General features: G+C 33.7%; 4 protein-coding genes and 1 non-coding gene across 7 annotated transcripts; 4 read left to right on the top strand and 1 right to left on the bottom strand.

Annotated features, from left to right (window-relative positions):
• The first annotated feature begins 412 nt into the window (after window positions 1-412).
• LOC102607455 (F-box/kelch-repeat protein SKIP30) lies at window positions 413-5376 on the top strand. Its single transcript, XM_006479631.3, has 2 exons — window positions 413-896; window positions 3303-5376. The coding sequence occupies exon 2, from the start codon at window positions 3384-3386 to the stop codon at window positions 4419-4421; it is 1038 nt and encodes a 345-aa protein (XP_006479694.1). The 5' UTR covers window positions 413-896; window positions 3303-3383; the 3' UTR covers window positions 4422-5376.
• Window positions 5217-5377, top strand: LOC112498476 (U1 spliceosomal RNA). Its single transcript, XR_003065787.1, has one exon. It is a non-coding gene; the product is annotated as a U1 spliceosomal RNA (small nuclear RNA).
• Window positions 5378-9544: 4167 nt separating this feature from the next.
• On the top strand, window positions 9545-13335 carry LOC102607743 (uncharacterized). Its single transcript, XM_006479632.4, has 10 exons — window positions 9545-9786; window positions 10099-10263; window positions 10371-10551; window positions 11251-11307; window positions 11390-11460; window positions 11565-11643; window positions 11748-11807; window positions 12122-12222; window positions 12318-12378; window positions 12758-13335. Exons 1-10 carry the CDS (start codon window positions 9629-9631, stop codon window positions 13142-13144), a joined length of 1320 nt encoding a protein of 439 aa, XP_006479695.2. The 5' UTR covers window positions 9545-9628; the 3' UTR covers window positions 13145-13335.
• A 4054-nt stretch (window positions 13336-17389) lies between these two features.
• LOC102608049 (protein MARD1-like) lies at window positions 17390-19524 on the top strand. 3 transcript variants are annotated; one of them, XM_015530860.3, is made up of 3 exons: window positions 17390-18089; window positions 18211-19021; window positions 19134-19524. In XM_015530860.3, the coding sequence occupies exons 2-3, from the start codon at window positions 18246-18248 to the stop codon at window positions 19204-19206; spliced, it is 849 nt and encodes a 282-aa protein (XP_015386346.2). In that variant the 5' UTR covers window positions 17390-18089; window positions 18211-18245; the 3' UTR covers window positions 19207-19524. The 3 variants fall into 3 exon arrangements, with proteins under 3 accessions (XP_015386346.2, XP_006479697.2, XP_006479696.2); XM_006479634.4 differs by having other exon boundaries at window positions 17390-17699; window positions 18207-19021; XM_006479633.4 differs by having other exon boundaries at window positions 17392-18089; window positions 18207-19021.
• A 1857-nt stretch (window positions 19525-21381) lies between these two features.
• Window positions 21382-24437, bottom strand: LOC102608532 (hypothetical protein). The gene is made up of 3 exons (XM_006479635.4): window positions 24222-24437; window positions 22004-24052; window positions 21382-21894 (listed from the first exon to the last, which is right to left on the bottom strand). The coding sequence occupies exon 2, from the start codon at window positions 23855-23857 to the stop codon at window positions 23198-23200; it is 660 nt and encodes a 219-aa protein (XP_006479698.2). The 5' UTR covers window positions 23858-24052; window positions 24222-24437; the 3' UTR covers window positions 21382-21894; window positions 22004-23197.
• Window positions 24438-24639: the final 202 nt, after the last annotated feature.

Here is a 24639-nt window from a genome sequence, read left to right on the forward strand (position 1 = left end):
ATAATATATAATAAATATAAATTTAATAATAATTTTAATAAAATTATTATAAAAAATAAAAAGATTATAATTATAATAATTTTGATAAAATTATTTTTTATCATAAAAATTCAAAACAATATAACTTCTAAACTAAAAACAATTACTGCTGTACCTTTTAACCAGGCCAGCCTCAATTTCACCGGATCCTGATCCATACAAGAATTGATGGCTTTTGAACTTGCGTGTTGGCGTGTTGCTGCGGTCTTGAACCAGGCCGACCGAGGCATGGTGGTGGTGATGATGATGATGATGATGATGATGATGATGATGATGATTTTCCAGTCAAGTCAAATTACAGAAATGACATCATCCCAACGTATAAAAAAAGGAGATCAAATTACCCCAAGTTAAAACCACGTGCAAAGAACGTGCCGGACAAGAATGAATGAACCATGAAGCATACACAAAAACGGAATTAACGAAAATGCCATTGCAGCAGGTGAAGCGAAACGAGACGACTGGGCGGTAGGCAATTGGAATATCCCCACCATGCCCATCCTTTTATCTGTTTTGATTGTGTTGCGATGGTTTTAGGTTAAAGGACAAAGCAGAAGAAATAGCTCAGCTTAATAATTTTATAACACTTGTAACGCTTCTTTCATAAATCTTTTTTATCAAATCAAATCAAACCACATTCTCATTAGTTGGTCATATACACCCACAAAACCAAAACAGAAACCTTCATTTTTATTTTCTTTAAAACTCATCGTTTTGTTCTTTTAATATCTTAGCTGTTATACACTTTCGCAGCGCAATCTCTCTCTCTCTCTCTCCCCCTCGAGGAAAAAATAAAATATTAATAACACAATCCCAAGTCTCGTGTCTCTCACCGTTCAACTGGGTTTCGTCTTCAGGTATATTTACGTTGAATTTCGCTTGTAATTTTAGCATATTTTAGCCAATTTGCTCTGAATTCTTGCGTTGAGAAGTGAATTTTATGTCAAAGTTGTTGAATTTTTGTTTCTTTCTTTGGGGTTGCTTAATTTGTTTTAGGGCTTAAGTTTTGAATTCGTTATCAATCGGTTTGTGATGTTGTGATTGTGAAATTGGTTTTTTGGGTTAGGCGTTGATCCTGTGTCAGTGGTGGGGGCGGTTGTTTTCTTTTGCTTTCTTGAGTTTTGAGTTTTTTTTCTTTCTTTAAAATAGAAATCATCTTATGCATCCTTATCTCCGTACATGTGTGCATTTCTTAAAGTTCTTGATAATCTTACATGTATGTGTGTTTGCTGAAGTACATGTATGTGTTTGCTGAAGTGTAATACCGCATATTGTCCCTTTTGGATTTCAAAATTTTCTATGACAAAGTTGCATGTGGAAATACACCATTTTTTTTCTTATTACTGTTGTCTGCATTAGGTTTTGTGAATTCAGGTTAGTATGGAGGGTTTTGCAGTTTGTTTTGTAAATTGGGACTTTCGATGGGGTTTTCATTGTCTTTGTTTTAATCCTTGCCTGGTAATGAGCATTTTGATATCTTTTGGTGGTATTTATTTGTTTTGGTGGGCAGGAGTTTGCGTTTAATTAGAGTTTTTGGATTTGTATAACTTTGTTGAATGCTGGGGAAAATCTTGGTAGCATGTAAGGTGTTCAATTTCAGGAGGTGTGCGAGTAATGAGGTGCCAGTTCTAAGCTATAAATAGGCTGGAAAGACTTTTCGCAACATGAAATGGATAGGTTATTAGTTCAGTATTTTTCCATTCTAAACTATACCGTATGATATGTGCAGGTTATGATTTACTTAAAATTCAGGTGCCTAACCCGATACAAATGCTTGAGAATTTAGAAGTCAGCAATGTTAAGTGTAGAGAATTCTTGTTTTCTTTAACCAGAGAGTAGAAGATAAGGAAAAAAATTTCCATTTCAACATTTTTGTTGAACTAGATGAATTGGCATTTCATTTTGATTCTGAATATATACTTTTATTAGGCTGCTCTTTGTCTTACAATTTTCATTTTTCCTTCCATTTTGTCCGACACTCTTTTTCCCCTCCATTGTTTGGATTCAATATGCTTGATAGTTTTGAAATGAACTCTTTTAATTGTCATCTTGATAAAAGACTGGATAGATTTAGAGACATGTGCTTCCTGAAATTTCAAGTAGTGAAGTGATCCTGAGCAAACATGGTGTTGATGCTTAAAAATGAATCGAATGCTTGCTAGATTCTTTTTATGGTTGAACGGTTATGGTTTGCAATTAGCTTGTCGAGAACGGTGGGGTGCAATAGTTTCATGTTCATAAAGTGGGATCATAATGATAGCTGGTAGGTCTGATCAAATTTTGATGCGTAAGAACATTGGATTCTGTTCGATGTGAAATTGATTGTGAGGTTGGAAGTATTGAATTTTTGAGTTAGGGATTATTTTTGGTTTGTGTTTTGTTAAGAGTTTTTTTAAGAAAAAAAGAAGAAGCTGTACCCACTTCCATTTCGAAGGTACATAGTCTGAATTTGGTCATATCATTGTCAGTATATTGGAATACCATATCTGGGAATTCTAGATCGAAGAAGAGGCAGAAGTGTCAGGTTTCATTCTTTATGCAAACACAACTGTTGCATGTGTTTTCCGTGTTCTAAATTTTATTAAGTCGGCAATGGTTAACTTCATTTAGTTTGCTACTAGGAGGATTAAGAATCAACCTGAAGTTTGATTCTTAAAGAAGAAAACTAGATTCTGAGAAATTTGATGCTTATTTCTTATCATATGCGATCATATTGGTCATATGATGCACCAGAAAATTATCAATGAGGTTGTTCATCATGATTGAAACTGGTTGAACTAGGTTTCTCTACAGAATTGTATTGGCTTCCTTTATCCTCACATGTTTAGATGCAGTCTGCCTCATGATCTTTATTTTATCACCAAACTGTATCAGAAGAGCTGGACTTTCAATTTCTTTTGAAATAGTTTGAAGGATTATTTACATCTAAGCTGTTTATCCAAAAATTACAAAATCTTATAGCTTTCAAATTTGATTTAAGTTATTGTGTTGAAAATTAATTGGCATCAGGAAATTAAAGAAGTCCATTTTGTTCTTGATTTTAACTCTTTTTTTTTTTTTTTTTGTGTGGGTGTTTATGAGTTGGGGTTTTTACTTTCTATATTTGAAGGATGATTTATCTCTCTCAGATTTTGCTTATGCTATGCTGAGAAATGCTGTGATTGCATTTCCGCCAAGATGCAAGTACACCAGAAAATCAATTATGATTTTTTCTGGGAACATTAATTGGCGCTCATATATATGTATCTATTTTGATGTTTCAGGTTGTGGTTGTGAAGCCTATCATCAGTCTGTAGCAATTCACCGGCGAAGGATCATACAAAACGGATGAAACTGTGGTTAGTATGTCTGAACTGATCGAAGGTCTCCCGGACGCTGTTGCCCTCAGGTGCCTTGCTCGGGTTCCCTTCTTCCTACATCCTAAGTTGGAGCTTGTTTCTCGTTCCTGGAGAGCTGCTATTCGTAGCCCTGAGCTGTTTAAAGCCCGACAGGAGGTTGGTTCATCAGAGAATTTACTATGCGTGTGTGCTTTTGATCCTGAGAATTTATGGCAGCTTTATGACCCTCTCAGAGACCTTTGGATTACTCTTCCTGTTCTTCCCTCAAAAATTAGGCACCTTGCTCACTTTGGTGTTGTCTCCACTGCTGGAAAACTGTTTGTACTTGGTGGTGGCAGTGATGCTGTTGACCCATTGACTGGGGACCAAGATGGAAGCTTCGCTACCAATGAGGTCTGGTCATATGACCCGGTAACACGTCAGTGGTCTCCACGTGCATCCATGCTTGTGCCTCGTGCTATGTTTGCATGCTGCGCATTGAAGGAAAAAATTGTTGTCGCAGGTGGTTTCACCAGTTGCCGGAAGTCAATTTCTCAAGCAGAAATGTATGATCCTGAGAAGGATGTCTGGGTCCCAATTCCTGATCTCCATCGCACTCATAATTCAGCATGCACAGGAGTGGTTATTGGAGGAAAGGTGCATGTCTTGCACAAAGGGCTGTCAACCGTACAAGTGTTAGATCATATGGGTCTCGGGTGGACAGTTGAAGATTATGGTTGGCTCCAGGGTCCAATGGCCATTGTTCATGATTCTGTCTACTTGATGAGTCATGGACTTATTATCAAACAACACAGGGATGTGAGGAAGGTTGTGGCTTCGGCATCTGAGTTTCGGAGGAGAATTGGATTTGCAATGATTGGTATGGGTGATGACATTTATGTAATTGGAGGGGTAATTGGCCCTGATAGGTGGAATTGGGATATCAAACCGATGTCTGATGTTGATGTCTTGACTGTTGGGGCTGAGAGACCAACTTGGCGTCAGGTCTCTCCAATGACACGGTGTCGTGGAACAATTCTTGGGTGTACGCAGCTAAGAATTTAGGCATCTATTTATGCTAACTCCTGCTTTATTGTGAAAAGTGTACTTTTTGTTGGTCACCTCTCTTCTCTCTCCGAACATCTTTTCTGGCTACCCTGTTTTGCTTGTAAGCCATAATCTTTACCCATGTTTTCACTTCGATTTTTAGGAGTTTATTGACGTAACCTCTTGTTTAGAAGAGAAAGCTTTTGATCAGTTTGACTGGAAACAACGGGTGGTACATGAAATATGTAGTAGCAGCATGGATGAAAAGTATTATTTTTGCTTTATGGAGTATTTGAACAGAGAATAACAATTTATTTTATCTCTAGTTTATAATTTATTCATTTGATTCGCTGCATACACAATCTTTTGAGAGAATTATTATTCACAAGTACGTCAGTGAGGGCTCTTGATAATTTTAGTAATTGGCGATCAGCAAAATTGACATATAGAACATTGTAAATAATGCCAGCAATTTTGTTATCTACAGAGGAATACATCTTAACAATTTCTTCATAACTGGCGTAAAGACGGCTTCTACTTGTAGTTCTGCATCATCTTTTTAAGCTATTAATCATATCCTGGAAAATAATTCCCTAGGAAGTAGAATCAATATTCAATTTGTGCTGGTCTTAAATGTTTATTTTCGTTTTTTGAGATTTAACTCCGTTTCTTTAGGCGCATGGCGTAAAATCACACCCGGAATGGCTTGAAGTGTTGTGTGCAATGGTTATAATATAATCCCACATGGGAAAGATGAGAAAGCGAAGCAGAGATCCGCGAGTATAAGCAATCGAAGCTGAGCTCCTTGCAAACATACTTACCTGGACGGGGTCAATGGGTGATCATGAAGGCCCATGGCCTAAGTTGGTGGCCTCCATTGCACTTGGGAGGTGCACCCGCTTAAGGTCTGCCCAAGAGGCAGAGCCTACGTCATAATTTGTGGCAGTGGGGGCCTGCGTTCGCGCGGCCCCCTCGTAAACTTAAGTGAAAATTAAGTTGGTCGTTGGGAAAAATAAAATAGGTATATCCCTTACGTCATATTTTGCGGCAGTCGGGGCTGCGGCAAGTTCAAAATTTAATAGCAGGTGTTGTTTGGGAAATAAAATTATGTGGTTAAAGGCTTATTCAGTAAAATATTGGAATGTAAATTTAACACCGAGTGTAAAACAAATAACATTAAGTGTAAAATAAATTATGTAACATGAGATTTGTAAAGTAAAATAAATAGATATGTAAATCTTGTAACTGCCTCATCGTTAATATACCACAATTGCCGGGCCGGTCAAATTAACATTTGCGAGATATCATCTATTATTAAACTACTATTTAATTTTAGGGTTCCTCTACGATGCTATAATTTTTTTACAGCATCAATAATGTTTTTAATTGTACACCATTGGATTTAATCAATGGTACATAATATTTGTAGGTAAAAATAAAAATAAAAAATAATGGTAAACGTTAACAAATGGGTAAGGGGTGGAGAAGTTTGTAAAATAAATGTGACCACCCTTAGAGTTTTAAACAATTTCACTTAAATAGCATATTTTATTTAAAATTATTTTTCAATCCCCTTTTTAATTTGACATGTGATAATTTTTTTTAAATAAATCTTCCAAAATTTATTACCATTAAGTATAAAATATAATGGTAGGTTATTTAACACAAATCAAATAAATAAGTTGCAATTGCAAAATTTATATATGATATAACACTAATAAATAACACAACTAAGTACATATAGTTAAGTAAATGTCATAGTTACATCAATAAACTCATTGTTGAGATTGCTTGTAATATAAAAATTACTTGATCACACATGTTTTAATAAAATTTAATATTGTATATTAAAATACTCATTATTTTATATAATATTAAGGGCCAATGTATAATTGATCATGAAGTATGTATCATTTTTAACACTCATTTAACATACTTATTTTTTAACACCCATTTAACATACTTATTTTTTGTACTTTATAATTATCTTACAGTTAATATCCTTACATGGTGGGAGTTTTAAGTTTTAAGTTTTATAAGCTTATATATTTTCATTTTGTTTTCAAATATCACTTTGTTAATTTCATAAAAGTTAAATCGAATATATATTCCTAATGAGTTTTAGTTTATGAATCATGAAAGATTATTTTATTGATATCCTTAGATTGTAATTATAAAATTTTATGCTATGAAGAGTCATTACTTTTGTTATGATAGTTAATAGTGACAATAAATAAAATATTGCTTCCGATAATATTTAAGTGGGAAAAAAAGTGAAAGAAAATTATTTATATTTTTAGATTTTTGTTGACATGGTAGAAAATTATTTGAGCCTTATAAAATTTAACTTTCACAAGCTTGTTTTCATTTTATTTTCAAATGTCACTTTATTAATTTCATAAAAGTTAAATCTAACACATATTCCTAATTAAATTTAGTTTATGAATCATGAAAGATTATTTTATTGTTATTCTTTGATAGTAATTATAAAATTTTTATGTTACGAAGAGTCATTACTTTTATTATGATAATTAATAGTGACAATAAATAAAATATCACATCAAATAATATTTAATGGACAAAATGAGGAAAAAAATCATTGCATTTTTTTATATTTCCATTATAAAGATATGGTTTGGGATACTTTAACTTCAAATTTTGACACAATATTTGAGCTACTAATATATCATAATCTAATGGTTGATATTGAAAGTCAAAGCAACATTTCATAATGTTATATCCTCCACCATTGAATTGCATGAAACAAATAGTTTAATTTTTTGTTAAAAAATTAAATCAAAATATTTCTCACTCTATAGTTATATAGACATATATATTTTTCAATAATAATTGGTGAATAAAATATTTCTCATTTGTTGTGACTCATATAGTATTATTAAATATAAAATAGTTTATTGAAATGCCTTCTATTATTATTATTGTTTAGGTATTAATGGTTTGTAATTAAATTCATACAATACAAATTATTATAAGACTTTGTGTTAAATAACCTACTTGATATTATATTTTATATTTAATGGTAATTGATTTATTTAAAAAATATTATCATATTACAAATTTAAAGGAGGGCTGAAAAGTAATTTTAAATAAAATATACTATTTAAGTGAAATTATTTCAAACTCTAAGGGTGGTCACAATTATTTTACAAAAATTCTCCACCCACTTGAAAGGTTAACAAATTGTTTACTATTATTTTTAAATTATTTTTTTAGTACAAATATTGTACACCATTGATTAAATCTAACGGTTCACAATTAATACATTATTGATGCTATAAATTTTTTACAGCATCATAGAGGAAACCGTAAAACAAATTATGTAACATGAGATTTGTAAATAGAAAGTAAAATAAATTAATTAATATAGTAGTGATAAATTAGTGTATTATTAGTAAATAAAATAAAAACTTAATAGATGTAACATAAAAATTGTAAAATAAAATATAAGACTCGTAAATAGAAGGTAAAATAAGTAAAACATATGAGTGTCAAATTAATGTATTATTGGTAATTAAAATAAAAATCTTGTAATATAAAACTTACAAATCAACATTAATTGTAAAATAAAATATAAATGATGTAAATGAAACATAAGACTTGTAAATGAAAAGTTAAATAAGTAAATTAACATATGAGTGGTAAATTGATACATTCTTGGTAAATAAAACAAAAACCTATCAATATAACATAAAACTTGTAAATCAACATTAAGTGTAAAATAAAACATAAATAAAATAAAACATAAGACCTGTAAATAGAATGCAAAATAAGTAAATTAACATAGGACTAGTAAAATGATGTATTATTGGTAAATAAAACATAAATTTACAAACGTAATATAAAACTTGTAAATCTATATTAAGTGTAAAATAAAAGATAAATTAAGTAAATAAAACATCCGACTTGTAATAGAAGTTAAAATAAATAAATAAACATAAAAGTGATAAAGTAAACAAAACACAAACTTACCAATATGATATAAATCTTGTAAATCAAAATTAAGTATGAAATAACATATATATTAAATAAATGAAATAAGAGACTTATAAATGAAATGTAAAACAAGTAAATATTATAACAATTAATAAAAAAATAAAAACTTGCAAATGTAAAATAAAAATTCATTATAATGATTATTATATATATTTACTGTTTTTATTTCTAAATTAAATAATAATAATTTTGGGTGTATCTAATACATGTGATGATATGTGTTAAATTTTATTAAGGATACAACGTATTCTCAAAATCAAAATTTGATTTTTTTTTTATATTTTTCAAAATTATTTGTAAGATAAGTGATTTAGCATATTTCTAAACCTCCTCGACAGCAACCCCAAATGATTTTTTAGTATAAGTAAGAATTAAAGTTTGAAATTGCATGAAATATGTACAAAATTAAAATTTGGATCCAATTTTATTAATATTTCATATATATCTAGTAATATAAGAATGTCTTTTTATTTTGTTTTGCCTTGATCCACATAAAAGAAAAGTAGTCATGCTTAATTAACTTATAAAGTAAACAAATATTATGATAGAAAATAAAAAAAAAAGTTTATAAATGTCCTAAAATGAATATAGAATTTATGATTAAGCCAATTTAACAAAATTTATTCCCAATTGTTTTCAATGCAATTTTTTTTTTGTTCTTGATTGATGAATTTTTTTTATCGATAAATAAATTTTTTTCTTTGCTTAAATGAATTAAATAAATAAAATATCTTTTAAAATTAAACTTTAATGTTGATTTACAAATTTTATGTTATTTTTACAAGTATTTATCTTTGCATATTTAGAACACTAATTTACTTATTTTATTTTTATTTACTAATTTTATGTACAATTTACAAAATTTATATTCATCACGACATTCATACTATAATTTTAATCACGGCATCATAGAATTTTCCATGATTAAATTCTAAGAACGTTAGATAATTGTAAAATCAAGTTCCAAATTATAGGCATGATGTGTAATAAATCTAGCTGATTATTTGGTTCAGTCGGTTATACCATATGGTGGGAAGTTTGTATCAGAAATCTATAATGTCCAACTAATTGTGGCCATAATCTGGCAATAGCCACAGTTTACTTGGGCTGTAGCGGTCCATGGGCTTTCTCAAACCCGTGCGCAAAAACTGACCCGGGAAACCCTGAACTAGAGAAGTTTCAAAACACGCAAAACCCTAATTGAAACTCTTATGCTGAACGAAGCAAATCCGAAAATGGAGGAGAAGCAAATCGAAGAGAAAGAAACTAATAGAAACGTTGAGGTAGCTCCGGCCTTAATTGCGGTTCACCCGAACCAGAATTCCGTTGCCGTAGCCATTGGGTCAGACCTCCGAGTCTATGATCTCCTGTAAGCAATATTTGTGTTTTTTCTGCTTCAATCGAAAACTAATCAGTCTTCGTGTTTTAATTTAAGCTTTCTAGTGAAATTATTGCTTAAAGTAACTATTTTAGTTTCCACAGTTAAGCCAATAGTTGTAATTAGGCTGAAGTGTTTCTGCATGTCTACAAATTTAAAATTTTGTATACAACAACTTAATACAATGTTAGTAGCTTATTTTCACTGTTAAACGGTGTTTGATAAACCACCAAAACGAGTAAAAGCTGCTTTTAGATTCAATTTTCAAATAATTTTTTTTTTCCCTAAATGCTTGCTTGACAGTGGAGATTGTGCTGTTTCTTTGCCGGATGACTCTTCCCCGCCTTTTCATAAGGATTCTATTAGAGCTATCCGCTACGGAGCTAATGGGAAGCTATTTGTGTCTGCTGGGGATGACAAAGTTGTGAAGATATGGTCAGCTGAGAGTTGGAAATGTATTAGTGCTGTGTAAGTGATTGGAGCCTCTGAGGATTTCAAGTTCTTATTTTGAGGATTTCTTTTCTTCTGCTAGAATTTCTTTGTGGGAAAATTTCTTCAACTATTGTAATCAACAGGTGCTCTGAGAAGAGAGTAAGCGCAGTTGCTATAAGCAATGATGGTCAGCATGTCTGTTTTGCTGATAAGTTTGGAGTTGTTTGGGTTGTTGACTTGCGTGACATTAATGGGAATCAAGCAGTAGTTGATAAGAAGGCAGCACCACTTCTTGCTCACTATTGTAGCATAATTACGAGCCTGGTGAGTAATTCGTGTTAATGTGATCTTTCCCCTTCTTGTCGCTGTACCTATGGGTGGATTCACTACTAAATAGATAAAATTTCCCTTTAACTTAGTGGTGGAATTTTCTTTAGTTGCATATTTGTGCAAACTTTGATTAAACGTCAGCTATAATTTGAAGGACTCTTTATGAGTTGGCATTTATCCCCAACTTTGGAGGATGAATGACTACCTTTTTTCTTCATCTATTGGCTGTGAATAAATGGATTCTCAGGATTCCTTTTTTTTTTTTTCCCTTTTCCACCCCATTTCCCTCATAGTATCCTGCATACACGCACATTTATTATACAAACTGTTACATATAAACTGATGCTGCACTATTACATTACCAAGTAGTCCACATTATTTCTTCTTTTCTTTTTTATTGACTTTTATTTTTATTCCACTAGTTTCCTACCACGTTAGTTCATATAAAGTAGTTTTTATAGTGAATTTTTATGTACTGTATTACTCTTCCATCATTTGCTTTTCATAAACTCTGTGGTGTTGTGGTCTCACTTTTTGGGTAGGTTTTTCCCTCATATAGGTGAATCCTTCTTTTATTTTCCACTGTTTTTCTCTCATTCTTCTCCCGAGGAGTGGATTTTGACATAATGTATTCTAAGGTTATGCTGCTTACATCACTTCCACAAGTAAATTGCTCCATCATTATATTTACAGGAGTTTTCTCCAGATGGACAGTTTATTATTAGTGCAGATCGAGATTTCAAGATTCGGGTAAACTGCCTCTGCCTGTTTAATTAGATAAATTACTACCTTGGCGTTGTACCTCTTTCACATGATATAACTTTTGTGACAGGTTACTGTGTTTCCCAAGGGACCTTTGGACGGAGCTCATGAAATACAAAGCTTCTGCCTGGGACATACGGAGTGAGTGAGTTATGATCATTTTCTTTTTTGGGTAAAAAGTACTACTTGGAGATAACAATTCTTAGTTGCTGGTCATCTGATAGGCTTATTTCCACTATTTACAGGTTTGTGTCCTGCCTCGACTTTGTCTGCACTGTGGATTACCCTCAGGGTTATCTTGTGTCTGGAAGTGGTGATTCAACAGTGAGTATTTGTAAGCTTGCAATTATGGAGGTTTAATATCATGGGCTCTTTTGCGTTGAGGTGAAAGGGTAAATTTAATAAAATCATCTATATTGCTATCGCAGGTTCGCTTGTGGGATATTATATCTGGATCTCTCCTTGACACTTGTGAAGTTGGTGCAAAGGTATATCACTTGTCCTGAAGTTTGGTTACTGGCGATATCACTGACCTCGCCTGCTTTTTCTAACATATCACTTGTCAAGTTTTGATGGAAAAATTAAACTACATTATTTTCCCTGTTAAACCCACTTTTTATTATCCCAGTAGTAGAATTGAGAAACTATTAATTTTTCCTAATCCTATGATGCTATCAGTCTGTCCCACAAGATCACAAATACTCAAAACTCAGTAGAAGTGAGTCATAAGCAAAGGGAACCATGTTTTTGGCTTTTCCATTAAACCTACCTCTTTACTTGGTTTCACCTTTACTTCCTGAAGGCAGGACATTTAGAGTTTGATGGAAGTGATGAGGGCTATTCTACTGTTACTGATCTGTGCACAATCCCAAACAGTACTCTTGTTGCAGTGGCTGTTCAGAGGCAAGTCTAAGCATTTTGTATTAAGACATTTTGCTTCCTTTTAAGAGTTCTATTGGTTTGTGAATTAATAGTTTTTAATTTATTTTTCCTTTTAGCCTGCAAGGAATAGTATTGTTGAACTGCGACATTTCTGCTCAGACTCTTTCTGTTGCCAAGGTAAGGACCCAAACAGTTTGGGAAAAAGATTAGCAAAACTATGTAATCTCCAAAATGATAGAATAACCAGATGCTTCCAAATGAAAACTTTCAATAGTGATTTTTTGTTGGATTTGTTTCATGACCTTAAGATCACCACCGAATGACTCATTATCTCATTTAGCTCAAAAGAGAGACACATTACTTTCCAATTAGTATAAAATATGAACATTTGCTGGAGCGTACGATTGGTTGAATTCTGAGTCCAGCTTCTGCTCTGAAATATTTATTTTAAGTTGTAGCTTTTGATCAGAGCATTGGACGTTAAATTGTGTGTATGTGGATCATGAAGTAGAATATAACTTAGGTCATGGATTTTCAATTTCTGTGGTTTTTACAGGTGGTTTCCATCAAGGGAGAAAACTTTGTTCCAACGAACTTGGGGAGCAGCTCTTCTTCTGGCTTATTGTGGATGGTAACTGGTGCCGCTAATTTGCCTCGTTTTGATCATCCCTCTGCATCCCGAGTGAAGGTCATTTCTGGTTTTAAGAAAAGCAGTAGTCCAGAAGCTGTTGAGGCAAATGTGTTAGAAGATGATGACATACCTGGGGGAGTGAAAATGCTTGAGAAGTTACAAGGAAGTGCCTCTGTGGAGGAAAAGGTTTTTGTGACAGTTGCTGAAGCTGTGAAGACAGCAATGTGCAATTTGTTGATAAAAAAGCAGTATTCAGTGGAGAAACGAGAGTTTAGAAAGAGTACCCGAAACGATAAAAAAATCAAACAGTAAAACCTTTTCAAGAAATTACAGCTCATTCCATTATAACTTATTCATAGAGGCATCCCGAGTCGGAGCTGTGCCATGGCTTCCGTTGGAGTTTTGGTAATGCTACCTATCCGTAATCTGAGAAAATGATTGTAACATTTTGTGATAAACCCAAAGAATCAATTATTACAACCGTTCCTAATTTTTTGTCCTGATTTCATGAGCTGGTCCGCACTTACTAGCATTTCCGGTGGTGGTCTTTTCTTTTCTTCTTGTACAATTTTTCCTTTTAAATGTGGCCGGTGGCTCTTTAAGGCGGTACTATTATGATAATGGAAGAAAAATTGGCTGCAATCAAATATGTGCCTCAAGGATCTTAGCATATTACGTTTTTAAGGAGTTCTTCATAAAGTACATGAAAAGTGAGTAATATTGAGATACAAATGAAATGTCATCAATTAATGAACTGGCATGTGTTTTAGTAAGAGTTAACTTTTATACTATCATTAATGAAATGATTTTATAAACTAATGAATGAATGATATGTCAAATGTTAACAGTATTTAGGATATAAAATTTATACAGAAATTTAATAACCTCTAGGTAGTTGGTTATAAAAAAAAATTTGATCTCGATTTAGGCAAATTATAAATAAAAATAAAATTTCATATTATAATAAGATATATTTTTTTTTCTTCAATAATAAGAAAACAAACCAAAAAAAGATAAAGAATTGATAAGGACGGCAATGTGTCCTTATTTTTGGGCAGCTGTTACTATGAAATCTGTGTGGTTGATTCCATTAAACATCCGAATTCTGGTTTAATCATAGACAATCCACTCATGTGTCGTCAATTCATTGATCCCCATTTGCATCATATGATGAACCTTCTGCGCTGTATAGTCTAAATGTGTGATCAGGTGTGCCTGTTGAGGTGGCATTCCAATGTGTTCCGATTGCATCTCTGCTGATCTGCGTTCACTCCTATCATATTCAGCATATTAGTAGTAAATTTCAGCAGATCAAAAGAGGGGTCAGGTTGGGGTGGGCGAGGAGGCAGGGGTAAATTGGTTATTTTGCCTTGGTGTTTTTGGTTTGGTTTATAGTTTTAAGCGGTTCGGTTATCTCATTAATTTTGAGCACTAACGTACTGACCAAACATTCGTTCAGCCTAACAATCCGACAAAATTTTACACGGACGAGGTCTACAGTGCAGTAGCCGAATTCTATCTTCATATTACTTTTTTTTTTTTTATTTTATTTTATTACGTAATAGGCCCATCGCATCATTATACAACGTTCTTTATTACTACTTCCTTTTTCAAACAGTGAGATAAATAGTGATAGCCGCCCTCAAATGGAATAAAGACGTATGTGGGTTTCCCTTTCATTTCAGATGTGATAACCGATTAATTGTCAAATAAACAAAGAGATTAATGATTACGCAGGTTAATTCTAGTCATAATTAACGGTTCCTTCCATTAAACGGGCGGGGGCCAAGCCAAAATTTGATCATACGTGGTGCCCAATTAACGCCATCATAATTATTCTCATTTCATAATCAATCTTACCCTAGTTAATAAGGTTAAAAAGAAAATGACAAGTGCGTTAAGTGCTTTGGTCAATAAATCAATAATTCATTCATTCCACATAAGCGTTCAAATTGAAATTGTAGGCTTCTGACGATTGCCATGGAAACGAAAGAGATTTGATCATCAAGATTTACATTGAGACTGATAGACCCGGTCCCCTAATGGAACCCAATAGAAGGTTGAGACGTTGAGGTAATTAAACGGCAAGTCAAATTGCACCGCCCACGTCTTTTGATAATTGATATAGCCGAGGCCTGAGTGGGACGTGTCTTGTCATCGTCTTCGTGGTACAATTCCACGAGTTCTGTAGATAAGGCTTTAAACCCTAAGTGCTGTACTATATGTACCATTAGAGAGAATTGGGTTTATGAAGGCGTGAAGTAATCAATGAGCAACACTGAAAGGTAAAGACTTGTGTAATTGTATTTTATGATTATGCCCGTTGCTCTCTATAACGTTATGGAGCACGTACCTTTTGTTAAAGGTTTTACAGTAGAATATGTACGTGCCATCTTACCAAGCACACTTTTTCCTCTTTTTTTTTTTTTTTTTTTTTGGGTTTCAGAGCAGAGGCATTCTCGCGTTAAGTGGACTAGAATTAGATGACTATCACTTGAGTTCTTATCACATGCAATAAGATCATATATATATATATGAATAATCTGTTGAGTATTAGATCCGATTGCAATCGCTGAAATCTTAATTAATAAGATCCTCTAAATTACATATAACGTAATTTATAATCACTTATATAAACAGTACGTGAACCTATATAATTATTGTTCACGTGAGTGGTTGTAAATAAATTTACCTAATTAATATAATATGAAACAATGATTAAATTTCACCGAGACATGAAATGGACCCCAATCATAATTCGCATGTACAAGACACGATCGGGGACAATAGCTGCTGGCCAGGTTGGAACTAATTTTTCACCTTTTGTCACGTAGCGCACACAAAAAGTGGACCCTAGAGATGATGGGGTTAGGGCTGACTCTACACGTTGATTTTGTTTTTAATAATAATAAAAAACAAAAGAAAACAATTGCTGGGCCCCACAAATGAGCAGTGCATTGGATTTACAAGCTTGGTATGTAGTAGAGTGGCATACGTATCTCCATTCAACACATAAATATATCTTGCCGTTACTTTCAGTGGGCCAACAACCGCTGCTTTCAGGCCCATAGGCTATAGATCAATCAACGAAACGAAAAGCAGACGCAGGAAAGAATAATTTAAGTATTTTAATATTCAATTCTTTAATTTGAGTCTTACTTAATGTAATATTTATTCATTAAAATAAATTATAAAATTTATTATTAAATAAATGAGTGACATATTGAAACTTAAGTTGAGATATCTCTTATATGATTGAAAAAGAAAACAATATGATAAGATATAAGAGCTCTCTCATAGGTCAATTCCGATTAGAGCAGGTAGAACTTTGGTTAAATGTTATTAGAGCACATTGTTTTCAGTACGTACGTAAATTAAGTTGATGTGGTGGTAGTACACATAAGTTCATTGAATTAGTACAATGAGAAGCAAGCAATGTCGAAATGATTTGAGTAGTCGGGACACCTAACTAGAAGATAATTATTAACTTGGAACTTGGATTAATGGCCTTTTTAATTAATTAATTAATTAATTAATTATGATTTATTTTGCATGGTGGTTACAAACAAAAAGGCTTTGCATAAAAGCCAGAAACAGGAAACTTCAACCAAACAACCGATAAAAGTCAAAAATATTGTTGAAGAGAAGGAAAAGCCATCGCAATCAGCACTTTGAGTTGTAAGGGTTAAAAAACTAAAAGAAAAGAAGCTTCAATCAATCTTTACGCCAAGCTTTGCATTTGCCCTCTCTCCTGAGTCCAGCGACGGTATTTTCAACCATTTCCATAATTGAATGACGTATAAGAAGATTAGGATAACCATTAACTATCATGAAGAGGAGATAATATAAATAAGTAACCAAAAAAAAAAAAAAGACGAAGAAAGAATAGAATGGAGACAACTTTAGCGGGGCCCATTCAAATGAATGCTTTCGTAGATAATCACACGTGGCCTTTAAATAAGCTTTAATTGCAAAGACTAACAAAAGCAGCAGCAGCAGCAGCAGCAGCAGCAGTCGGGTCCCCATTCTAAAACGCCATGACCAAATTGGTCCGCACCTGTACATGCTTAACAAATGTTGAAGGCAATAATGACACTCCATTCAGACGTTGATACCTGATAGGCTGATAGGCAAACTCACACACACGCGCGCACACGTACATAGCGAGGTTATTTTTCACATCTAATATTATAACTATTTTCTAATATCCTAAATAAATCTATTTATTTATTTATTTATGTTTTTCACAAGTATTTCCTCCAAGTGCGTGCGTCCATTTCAGGATTGATAAGTGTGCAGTGCCAGTGACAATGAGTGAGGACAAATTGCAAAAACTACTAGTGAGAAATCAGCAAATACCCAAAAGGCCAAAAAATGACTCTATATTTTATATTTTATATTTTTTATAATAAAGAAAAAATAAATAAAACCAGCTTACTAATAGTAAATAATAATAATAATAAAGATGGATTACAAAAAAATAATAATAACAAAACAGGTGATTGGGTGCTGAGGCTGCATTGTATTGAGAGGAAAGAAAACCGCTGATTCTCATGCACGCGACTTTCCCTCTCTCTCTCACCATTCTCTTTAAAAAGCCAACCTGACAACGCCAACTTTTCCACTTCTAACCCCAAAAGCTTTAACCCCTTTTAGCCATTTTTCTCGCTCTGTGTCTCTGGAGATAGAGAAACTGACAGTCTCTCCAGGTTCATATTTCCAGAACCAGAAACCCATCAATAACATTTATTATTCCGTCTTGCAGCAGGAGAGAAGGGTATTTATCTTTGGAGAGAGATAGATCCAGTAGAGTTTCTTCTTCAGTGAAAGCGGCACAACTGTTTGTTGGTGTTTACAGTTTCATGATGTGAGGGGCATGCATGCTTTTATTATGAATTTATCATGATGGAGAATTGATTGATGATTCTTGTTCTTTGTTCCGAGGAACAACTAAAAGACGATTAAACCCTCAGTTTTTAGTTTTATTCACTTTTTTTTTTTTTCTTTCCAAGACAATGGAGGCTACAGAGATTTAGAAGCCATTTCAACTACCCAGAGTCCCTTCCTTTTTTTTAATTATTTCCTTTTTCTGGGTTTTTCGTAAAACAAAGTGTTATCATTTCAAAGACATTCGAGTTTCAGTTTTTTTTTTTTTTTTTTTTAACTCTCCAATTATTACTATTCCGACCAAAATTTTTGAACCTTTACCTCAACAAATCACGGAGGCCTCTGGGTTGTTTCTGAACTTACCAGCCACGTGAGTTATTCTTGATCAGTTCAATTTTGTTAATTTATCCATTGTATCACTAATTCATGATCTTCAAGTTTATATTTTGACATCTATTAATTGATCTTTCTTGGGTTATAATTGTAGACAGTAATATGCTGAGGAATAAATAGATCATCAAAAGCAATGACTACAAAGCAAATATTGATGACTGATCACCACAGCTCTCAATCATCACACAGTCAAAATTACCAAAGGCCACCAGTTCCATCCTTCTTTGGTTCTCCAAGATTCAAAGCTTTCACAAAGGCTATTGGTGAAACTCATGAGGTGGCGGCAGCAGCAGCAGCGACGATAAGTCCAACTTCAATCCTTGACGGTAGTAAACAATTTTCTCCTTTCTGTAGTAGCCCCTTTTGGGATCATGACACAATGTTGAACCCACCAAAATCCCCAAGGCTTTTTCCGGAAAACAAACATCAAGGCATTGGTCTAGCTCTTATTGATCTATTAACTGATAATCATCATAAAACCATTAATGAAGATGATAATTCCTCCTCTTCGAAGCCCAACAACAACAACAACAACAAAGTTTTGTTTGCAACCAAGCTTATAGTACAAATTCCTTCTCTGTTGCCAGCTGCTCCCTCTCTTCATCTTTCTCCATCTGGGTCAGCTAATTCTGCCACCCAAATTACAAAGGATCCTCCTGCCAAGGTTATTAATTGCACAGAGTGTCTGTCTCCGACTGAAATGGAGCTTTCCGAGGAATATACATGTGTGATAGCTCATGGACCAAATCCCAAAACTACCCGTATTTTTGATAACTGCATTATAGAGAGCTACTGTTCTGTATCAGATTCAGGTATTAATGAGTCCCACTCTGCCCCTGAGAATTTCCTCAGCTTTTGCTACACTTGCAAGAAGAATCTTGAACAGACAAATGACATTTACATTTACAGGTTTGCTTTGTGTTCCCCCCTTCTCATATTTTAATTTCATTACATTGTTTTGGTAATTTTTAATGATAAATATTTATTACTCCTTAAAAGAGACTAAATGTTGTCAACGCAGAGGTGAGAAAGCTTTTTGCAGTCAAGAATGCCGCTACCAAGAGATGCTCCGAGACGATGAAGTGGAGAATTAATCCTTCAATGAATGCTTAAAGGAATTGTTCAGTGCTGCCTGTGATTAAGAGCTACCAACAATTTTCCGACGATCATGATTGATTCTAGAGACGAAAAATGATTGCTGGATAGATTTTATTTGGTTTTTAATTTTTAATTTTAAAAAAAATCTTTTTCCTCACTCCTGCAGATAAAGATAAACAAGAGGATGAGCTGATGACGTAGGGTTTGATTTATGATTGTGTCTGGGTGTTGTTTTTTACCCATAGATTTTGTCTTCCCGCAGATGATAAATGAACATGGATATGAAATGTATTATTATTGAAAACTTTGCCTTATCTTTCGCTCTATTTATTTATTTATTTATTTAATTTCACATCAATTATAGAGGGGGACCAACTATTTTACCCGCCCATGAAGATTTATATACAATTTTTTTTCCCTTTTCTCACCCGTATCTTATCATGTCTACCCATGCTGGTTTGATTAAGGATAATATTTTGAAGTAAATTTCAAATTATCACGATTATTATTAAATTATTTTTATTTTTAAAATATTAAATTATTATTATTTTTTTAAGATAAGAAAAAAATGGAGTGGACTGATAAAATTTGTTTTATCTTTTTTTAATAAAAATAGGAAAAATTAAAATTTTAAAAAATTAAGTGGTAATGTGGGAATAATTAACTTACATGGGATAATATGAAATTAACCTAATATTTTATTATGGAAGTTGATATGCACCCAAGAAAAGGAAGTAAAAAAAAAAGTTTTGTTTTCAATTTTTATATGAATATAAATCTGAATAAAAGAAGTATTCACGGCGCATCATAAATAGGACCAACAATAAAATTAAATAGTAGTTTAATAATAGATGATATCTCGCAAATGTTAATTTGACCGGCCCGGCAATTGTGGCATATTAACGATGAGGCAGTTATAAGATTTACATATCTATTTAATTTTCTTTATAACAAAATCAAATTAATTTTTAATGATCGAAAAATTCATCTTATAGATCCGTTACATCCGTAAGTGCATCGATGATATTTTTCTTAAAGATGGATAATAGAAACAAACGTGCCTAATATCAAATTTCGTAAGACTAAGTGCCTGTTTGGTATGACTTATTTAAAAGTCAAAAGTGCTTATTTAATCGTATAATCACTTTTTAAAATTTTTTATGGTGTTTAATTATTTTTTTAATAGAATTTTTTTAACTTAAATAAGCTAATTTAACTCTACTAGTAAAAACCCAAAATTTGAGCTTTTGAGAGTAGAGGCTATAGAGCTTTTCTAAAAATATATAATATAAAAAATATCATACAGTTTAATGGTTCAAAAGTACTTTTTTTATTGACTACCAAACACCCAATGACTTTTTGTCCAAAAATTCTATTAGTATAAGCTCTACTGCTATAAACTCTACTGTTATAAGCTCTATTTAATAAGCTGTACCAATCGGAGCCTAAGTGAATGATGCCAATCAAAATTGACGCACAGTTTCATTGGCTGGTAGATCCACATTTTCACATGATACACGACTCTCATCATCATCAATTCAGACCTTTCGATTCACCATAACCACAACTGATAATGTATGTCTAAGGTATATCTTAACTCATAAACTAACGACTGGTCAAGATATTTAGGGATATCCATGTTTGATCAATCTAGCTAGTTACATACAGATCACACATGTTTTTAGATCAGCTCCTCCGATCAATGATAAACAAACGCCCTATTTGCATACTTCAGGAACAGAAATGATTTTTTTTTTTCCCACAAAGTACAAGAACTTATTGAATCTATCATTTGGGCTCAAAATAAATTAAAAGTTGCTCCTGCTACTCAGCCTACAGAATCAAGCATTCAATTAGTTACATGCCGTCCAATAAATGATGAGACACACCGAAAAAATGTGTAATTAATCTCTTATTTTGTAAAACTAAAGAATGCCTTCCCATCATATTGACTGATTGGATTATTTTCACCACAACCGTGTCAATCAATACCATTTTCTATACCATTTCATTTATACAACCCATAGGTATAAAACTTACAGAGCCAACAAACTATAATACCCAGTAAAATGTTCACAAAATATATCACTGTATCAATATTGCCAAATCAACACCATATTACAAATTGATGTCGCATCAAAAGAAGGCTAAAAGAGAAAACACAACAGAGCAATTGAAAGTCACAAACTGCCATTCCGAACTTATTCCATATTTTCAGTGTTTATACAAAGGAAATGTTGGGACAACTTCCACATGCCACACCAAGAAATTCATTCAATTTCCTAAGATGGGGGAATGAGCTAATCATACTCAGATTGACTCGTCAACACCACAACATTAAATAAAGCATCAAACATATTAAAACACACTATGAAATGCACCCTATCACAACATAACGTGACAATCAATTACAGTAAAAACTCAATTCAACACTACATTAAGGGACTCCTAGTAGAAAAACAGGACGACAGAGATAACATGCAGCATTAAGATAACCAACCAACACAATGCACAAACAGCTTATGGTTCCTTACAATGCCATAGGAACGGCATATGATTCCTTACAAGGACACAAAACAGTATATGGTTCCTTACAAGACTGACTGACTGACTGACAAGAATACATCTGCTACTACATGTCCCATTTCTGAGAAAGCCTCTGGAACACCTGCCAGAATGGTACTCTGGAAAAAAAAAAAAGTTTAAACAAACACATCAATTACATTAATTAGCACTTCAAGAGACAATAATTGTCTATTATAGCAATAAAAGTAAGGATTGGAAAATCATTACCTTGTGGATGGCCTGGCAACTGTCAAAATCCTCCAAGCATTTTTTTGTATTTTGATGACCAAAAAATGAGCAGTGTTTCCACTCGAAAGACAGTGAAACTAATAGTGATTACAACAGGGTAAAGCAACATGGATCGAACTTAACTTAATGAGCAGAAATGGCAAATCACTACTTTCATTCCCCTTCCCACTTTTCTCTCTCAAAAAACGTGAAAAGATGGTGAAGGTGAAAACACAAGGATATAGAGAGGAGTCAGATTCTAACAAAAAGAGATAACAGTAAGAAATGGTAAATGTATAGGGTGGAGAAGATGCCTCATTTTGGGCATCCGATTCAGGAAATCTTGGACCAAGAAAAAGAGTTACAAGATAAGGATCATCTAAGCCCATAACTGAGGCAGCAGTTACCTAGGGAATGAAGAGACTAGTCAAAGTCAGATTATCATATAGAAAGGCTATGGCAAAAAGAATAAACAGAAACCTATGGAACTTGGGAGTAGTCTAATCAAGATTCTGCCATATATACAGATTTATAAGACACCGCAGGCCTAAGTTTCACAGAACAATTCTATTCTACAAGGAGATCATGTTGAGAACTAAATATTTAAAAACCAAAAACTAACTCAGATGTAATTTCCTTCATGTCCAGTAGCTTCAAAAGTAGTAACCACTCCATCTCATGCCAAATAAGATTGTAGGCATATGTTCACCTCAAAAAACATATCCCCAAATGCAGTTACTTCCCTTCTGCTTCCCATACAATCCAACTTCCATCCATGTCACCACGACACATAAACCTCAGAAAATTCCACATAATTCCAAATGGAAAATCCAGAGTATGTTGAACCACCAAAGCCACAACAGTCCTAGCTGTAACACCACTCAATTTTCACCCACCCACCAGAGGAATGACAATCACTAGCAACACCACTCATTTTGACCCACCTGCAAGAGTAAAGACACTCGCTTGCACCACCACTCATCATTGACATGCTAGAGCCATGACAGTCACTTGCACCACCACTGCAGTATTCAACCCAACACAGATTCAAGATACAAACTCAAACCAACTGCTAAAGAAACAACTCAACAACAACGACTCCATTTTTTATTTCTTCTACATATATACAATCTAGAACTAACCAACTTCAAAAAAGTAAACCTATTTACAGGAGCATCCAGAACTCCTCCTACTTCATTCATCTGCAATGTCAAGATTAAGAATGCGACGCAAAGTCTTGGTCGCAGAGTCAGCACTGAGAAAAATATCTCGAGTAAAGTTACCATGCTTCCTAGTTGGTGATGCCGGTGCAGACTTGGCAATCGGGTGGGGAATTTCAATATCAGACGCATCATTAGTGACAGGCAAATCAAGTGACACAGTGCGTTTAGGCCTCATAAAGAATTTGGGAATCGGCAAAGAACTCGGCGGTGGCGAGTTGGAATAAGCAGGCCCGGCCCACAGCTCAGAGTAAGAAAAAGTTTCAAATTCACTAGAGATTTTTTCATTAAAAGATCTCTCATAGTTTCGAGATTTGAAGTTAATGCCAATTGGGTTGCTCTTGACACCAGTTTTTGACTTGGTTGTGCCATCAAAACATTGAGAGTTATGGCTAACACTTGGTGATGGTGTTTTCGGTGATGAAGGAAAGGAAACATAAGACGATCGTTTGGTTACAGGAACTGAAGAAGTTTTGATTGGGGTTGGGAGTATACCTGCTCCCGATTCAAAAGCCCTACAGTTAAGATCTCTGAAATTTTCCGATGATGATGCCCCAAATCGACCCGACCCGTTTGATTTGACTCGACCGTAATATTGGTTCTTGTGTTGAGCTACGGCAACGAGAGTCTCCATCACTATGTGAAACAACCCGCCGATTCTATGAAATAATATTAACAACACAGTATAGATCCCCCGCTAAAGGTCACAACTTTGAGCCTGGAATTGTACGGAAAGTACTGTAACTACTTGATGATGCTCTTCTCAATAACAGATCTAATACGAACATCGATTCAATTCAAATCCCCACTGTTAGTTTACCAGATCTTCCTACAAGGCACAGAAGCATAAATCAAAACAAGCAAAAAGACTTTTCTATTAAAAGACAACAAATCATTCAAAACATTGGGAAAAAAACTAAAACAAAAACGTAACTACTAAATCTAGATAATATGAAAGTTTAATCATCATTTTCTCGGGACACTGAGTGGGAAAATACCTGGAACTGAGAGAGAGTTCGGAGTGAAGTGGTGGTGGTGAAGGTCTACGTGAACAAAACTTTTAGATCTGAATTCTCTGAAGGTAAGTGAGACTTCGTTGTTCTGTGAGCTTCTAATTTTCTTTTTCTTTTTATTTCTTATTTTTTTGGAGTTTTAAATTTTCATGGAAACAGAGAAGAGGAATCCACGGATCTGAAATGACCAGTGCACAAATCACACTATCATCTAAATATCGTGCAGGTGCTGCGTGCATCTTGACACTGTGGATACAAAAATGGGCCTGGGCTTGGGCATGATTTACGAAAATGGCATTTTCATTTGTTGTAATTCTCTGACTGCGTTGCCCTTGGAGAAATTAAATTGTTGAATATTTGCCATCTTTTTAGCAGGTAAAAATTAATCTTACATAATCAGGTT

Source organism: Citrus sinensis, chromosome 3 (genome assembly GCF_022201045.2).
Source record: "Citrus sinensis cultivar Valencia sweet orange chromosome 3, DVS_A1.0, whole genome shotgun sequence".
Lineage (NCBI taxonomy): Eukaryota > Viridiplantae > Streptophyta > Magnoliopsida > Sapindales > Rutaceae > Citrus > Citrus sinensis.